The 6,000-nt window shown below is 31.4% G+C and overlaps 1 protein-coding gene across 2 annotated transcripts in view; it reads right to left on the minus strand.

Moving 5' to 3' along the window:
• Positions 1-5,194, minus strand: part of LOC126883570 (acetyl-coenzyme A transporter 1) — a 122,219-nt gene extending 117,025 nt beyond the window's left edge. The window contains exons 1-2 of one of the 2 annotated variants that reach the window (XR_007697713.1): positions 5,029-5,188; positions 4,700-4,938 (exon numbers count right to left, since the gene is read on the minus strand). Coding sequence is in view for 1 of the 2 variants with exons in the window: in XM_050649216.1 (XP_050505173.1) it covers positions 4,700-4,921 (222 nt within the window). In the remaining variant the exon portion in view is untranslated. Of the gene's footprint in view, positions 1-4,699; positions 4,939-5,028 lie in introns of both variants that reach the window. The other variant, XM_050649216.1, reaches the window with a different exon arrangement.
• Positions 5,195-6,000: the final 806 nt, after the last annotated feature.

The raw sequence follows: 6,000 nt of genomic DNA on the forward strand, positions 1-6,000 counted from the left end.
ATCGCTTATATGTCAAAAACTATCATTTTTAGAAAAAAGTCACTAAAGACCTTTTCTGTTTGGAATGATCCAAAAAACCTAAAAAAACTTTTTTCCATGCAATAAAAATAATTTTAGGAAAAAAACAAAAAAAAAACGTTTAAAAAAGTTTTGACCACCTTTTGGTCCTGGCAACATGGAAATTTGTTAAAAGGAGTCCTTTTTGAGTAAGATTGTGTAAAAAATCCGAATTAGAATATTTTTCCTAGCGGATGCGCAGTGGCTTTCTGGACTAAGAGCTTTTGTCGTAATAATGAAAATATAAAATTTAGATACATGTAAAACTACAACTAAGTATAAAACACAAACATAAAAAATAGAAAATATTGTTAAATGATGAAAACAACTGAATCCATTATAACAGTTAAATCTAATTAATTTTTTGAATTCAAAATTCAAGACGCCCGAGTTCTTATTTAATAGAGGAAACTGAAGAACCAAACAGATCTATTAGATGACTAAACTTGTTTCCATACAGGGTCAATCTACTAATTGGTGCATATTGACCATAATTTGTAGCATGCCGTTGTTCCTTGAATATTTGTGGATTTCGTGTCAATCTAGCAGGTATATTAAAGTATACAAGACTTAACAATTCTTCGGAGTTAATAACGCCAGAGATAATTTTGCAAAGATAACAAATATCCAACATGACTCTTCTGCGTTCACGAGTTTGTAAATTTAGTCTCATTAATATATTGTCATAAGTATAATTTCCAACTGTTAAACCCATCTTAAAAGCTGCAAAACGTAAAAATTTGTTTTGAACCTTTTCAATATTTAGGATTTGATATGCATAACTAGGTGACCAGACAATAGAACCATATTCAATAATTGATCTCACGATACTGCAATATAAGATTTTTATTGTGTGAATTGACAAATCTTTTGATGAATGTAATACAAAACCCAACATCTTAAATGCCTTCGAAACAGTATGGTCAATGTGAGAGTAAAATGTTAATTTACAATCAAATATTATACCTAAATCCCGAATTTCGTTCACACGTGTGACAGAAGTATTACTAATAAAATATTGATGGTGAATAGGCGAATGGGATCTAGCAAAAGTTATTAAAAAGCATTTATTAATATTAAGTTCCATATTATTTCTAACACACCACTCATAAAAATCATTTACTTGTGACTGAAGCTGAAAAATGTTATCCTCATTATTGACAGTCTTATATATTTTAACATCATCAGCAAACATTAAAAAGTTAACTTCCTTAAAAATAGAGTGAACATCATTCAAGAACAAATTAAATAGAAGGGGGCCACAGTGGGAACCTTGCGGTACTCCAGATGTAGCTGTAAAAGTATTAGAAAGAAAACATCCTATTTTTACACTTAAACTTCGATTAGTCAGGTAACTTTGCATCCAATCAAAGAGACTTCCAGAAATACCATATGCTGTAAGTTTCGCAAGTAAGATATTATGATTTACCTTATCGAATGCTTTAGAAAAGTCAGTATAGATGGAATCTACTTGTAACTTGTTTCCCAAAGCAATAACAATGTCACTCTGACAAAGAAGTAAATTAGTTACTGTAGATTTACCCTGTACAAAACTGTTGTTCATTCACCAGAATACTACTGAATTCACAAGTAAGCTGCTTAGTAACTAAATAATCTAATAATTTTGGAATTGCTGATAAAGTACAAACTGCTCTGTAGTTTTCAACATTTGACTTTGAACCAGATTTAAATATAGGTTTTACGTAACTACGTTTCCAGCAATCAGGGAAAACCCCTTCTTGCAAAGATTTATTGAAGAGTATATACAATGGCTTAGATATAGTAGAAACACATTGTTTTAATAGATAGTTAGGAATGCCATCAGGGCCAAAATTTAGTTTAGGAGACAAATTGTGAATACTCTCAAAAATAGTATTAATGTTAAAAGAGCATGAACTCATGTTACCAGCATTTTCAAATTGATATTGTGGGGGGTAGTATTGTGGTCAGTGAACACTGTAGAAAAAAAATTGGGCAAATAAATTCACAGCTTCCTCCCCAGAACTACTTTGATCATTTCCTAAATATAAATGGCATGGTACATCATAATTTTTCCTACGACTGTTTATATATTTCCAAAAAGTGTGTGAGTCACTATTAATTCTAAATTCAGAATTTCTAACATATAAATTATAACAATCTTTACTTAGTCTACTACATTCAGCTCTTAAGTTATGAAAAATAATAAAATCATCATAATTGTTGAACATCTTATACGTTTTATGATATTTTTTTCTTTTCTATTATTAATCGTTTTAACTCCGGGCTAAACCAAACTGGAAATGTACTTGTCTTACATACTTTTTGAGGAACATAATTTATTGCATGATTGATAATATCGTAAAATTTAGACACAGCGTCCTCAATATTTAAAGCCTTTAGTGACTCCCAATTTATTTCCGACAAGAAAAAGTTCATACCAATGTAATCACCGTTTTTAAAATCATAATATGACTCTGCACACTTTAAAGAATCACTGTTATTTATTATATTAACATCGAACATTACACCATTGTGGTTAAGGGAGTTAGGGAAAAATTAAATCAGCATTTACAACACTCAACTCGTTACAATTAGAAAAGATTAAGTAAGTCTAAAATTACATTTCTACTATTGGACACAAAATTATTTTGAAAAAGGTTGTAGAAACTATAGCAATTAACCATATGTAAAGCTGGTGAATTTGGTGGATAGTTCGATAAACTAACTCCTAAATTATCGTTTGTCCACGTAACGTTCGGAAGATTAAAGTCCCCAGAAATAAAAACCTTAGAGTAGTTATTGTTCATTAATATAAAATCATGGACATTACAATGATCTTCATATATTTCATGATCAGATCGTGGTGGTATGTACACAGAGCCAAAAATAACTTTTTCTATTCCAATATTAACTAGTGCAAAAATTTGTTCAACTTTAGTATGAGGTATAGATAAAGCAAAACTGTTAAACTTTTTCTTAACGGCTATAAGGACACCACCACCTCTTATACGATCTGCTCGAAAGATATTATAATCAGAATCCAAGCCCAATTCTGAATCAGAATAGCTATATGTCAACCATGTTTCAAAAAGTATAATAACATCATAACTCGAACACAATACACTTATGACTAAAATCTATCAACTTCATACGCATGCCTCACACATTATGAAAATAAACAGATAGCTTTGAATGATTTAAATTAGATTTATCCCTACAGACTAGTTTTTTTCTTTAATAGGTAAAATTTTAGGAACTCCATGCACATACTTGATAGTCAGATTAAATAATTCCGCTGACTGATAGTAAGATCGGAGCTTACTCTAATATTTAAAGTTAGTTGACTTCGGTTTTTTAGTATACGAATAACACTAACAGAACTGTCCAGAATTGCTTTAATTGGTCGGGGCCTATTTCCTTGCTTTCCAACACGAAACAACTTTTTTATGGATACTTCAGTAAAACTTGAAAGTAATTCTTCAACTGTTTTTAAATCATTGGCAGATTCGGAAACATTGAACAACATGAGGTTATTTTCACGTTTACGACGTTCACTATATTCGCTTATAAAAGATTCATAATGATTACCAGTGTCAGTTGATTTCTCATGATCAGAACTTGAAACAATTAATTTGGAACTTTGAGTTTCTTTATCAGCTTTGGAAATTTCCATTCTTAGTATCCTTTGCTCTAAACATGTGATTTTGCAATTAAGGCTAGATGAGAAATTTTGGAGTTCAGATTCCAGATCATTAACTTTTTTTATAAGGGCAGGTATGTTTAAAGCATCCCTACATGAAGGGCAAAAGAAAGGTATTATTCTATTAGACATAACTACAACTCTTACTTCAGAAGCTGATAAGCCAGAGCAAGATTTACATATTACTCTTTTGTATAAGTCACATGGGCATCCAAACATCTCATTTTTGACTTCTTTATAATAACATGAAGTCTGACACTTATAACATATTCCAGCCATTTTCAAGTTTTAACAATTAGATCTTTTGCCGAATTCGAATTTTGCCTGTTTGTTGGATTCATAAATTTGCGGTCATCAGGTATATACGTTTAATTTACTAGTTTCTGTTTTAGATCCCCCTCAACTGTTCACTGTAAAATTCATTAAGGTAGCACGCCTTAGATAGATAGGTCGTGTAATGGGGTGAGAGGAAGTTACCATAGTCAGAAAAGTTTTTGACCGAAAAGGGCAGATAGGACAACAAGCAAGAGGAAGACTGAGACCTAGGTACCAAGACAACTTAGAAAATGACTTAAAATCTATTGGAATTAGAGCATGGAGAAGAGTTGCCAGAGACAGGGGCGAATGGAGGATTGTTCTGAAGAAGGTTTTGGCTCATAAAGAGCTGTAACGCCACTGATGATGATGATGATGATGAGATGAACTGTTCACTGTATCTCAGAAAGTCCGTAAAATGAGGATACATACATGTATATGAGTTCTCTGGGCCCTATTCACTTATTGTACAAGTATTGGCTTTAATAAAATGGTGCAAGTTTTAGCTTTGGGTTTTTTTGTGAGCGTACAATGCAAAAGACTGACCATATGGTACTATAAAATGATAATATGCATTAATTAAATCAATAACCTTGGCATTCAAATCCCATAATTTTAAATTAAAATACTAAAAGATCTGCTTACTTGTTGTTTATAACTAACTCCCCTATTTTGTAATATCATAGGGATAGCGGATGACAATCCAAGGGGAATACCTTGCAGAGTATACAGGAAGAACAGAAGTAATATGTTTCTTTCATCGCCTCTGATGTTACTACACGTTGACGAACTGGGCAAATCTCCGTTTTCCATTTGAGAAGGAATACTAGACTTGTTTTTGTTTTTTCTTCGTTCCATTACATTCATTTTATTTAAAAATTTGCCTGTAAACGTAAATTTAAGGTTAAGTTTGGGCCACGTCATGTTAATAAACAGTTTGTATGTATTAAACATTAATAAAGCTGAATACTTACTAGCACTACTCACACTCTTTCGATACAATATTGTAGAAATAACTAATAAATTATTAATATTATGTGCTTTACATATTTAAACATTTGCAACTTCTGAAAATGTTAGCAATTAACAGACACGTCTTGTTTACAACAATTTGTTATGTCAAATGTAATTGTAACTGTCAATGTCAATACCCAATATGCTGTCAATGTCAAAAACAGCTGATTTTACTTCATTTGGGTCTTGTCAATTCCACCAAATACTATGGACTATATATAGTCCATAGTATTTGATTCCACCAATTCTTTTTAAATAAAATTCAGTCATTCATTTTAAGGAATGGATGGAAGTTATGAAAAGATTGCAAAGGCATGCAACGTATTTTATATGATTTTTTTACTGATAAAGGTACTTACCTAATGATTTTCACAATATAATTTACAAAATAAAAGACCATAATACATTAAATTAATTTAAGCTTAATTTTCAATAAATAATTATTAATAATTTTAATTTTTATCGTCGAGCAACAATGATCACAACCAATGTAGCTATAGAGTGAGCCAAACAATATACCTATAGTGATGAGCGCGCTAATAACCGGCAAAATAACGCAAAAGATGGAAAACATATTAAGTTGTGAGATAAAAAGAAATGAAACTAGTATAGATAGGCACAGCAGGGTGCCCGGACGAAAACTACATAGAGGCAGTGGCGGATCTAGACATTTGTCTTAAGAGGGAAAATTTTCCTTAGGAGGAAACTTCCAATGAAACAATGAAGAGACATAAAAAAGATAAACTCAAATTACATAATGACATAGTTAACAATTTATATGGATTAAGTTCCCTTAATTTTCCTAACTAGCGTGTTTATTGGGTTGAATTTGTCTGGCTGTGGTTTAAATTTTATGTCAGCTAATACATTTTTATGTTTCAACAATTTTTTTCCTTATCTTTGGACCTTGTTAGGGGGAATGGACCCTCCCC

Source organism: Diabrotica virgifera, chromosome 1 (genome assembly GCF_917563875.1).
Source record: "Diabrotica virgifera virgifera chromosome 1, PGI_DIABVI_V3a".
In the NCBI taxonomy this organism is placed as follows: Eukaryota; Metazoa; Arthropoda; class Insecta; order Coleoptera; family Chrysomelidae; genus Diabrotica; species Diabrotica virgifera.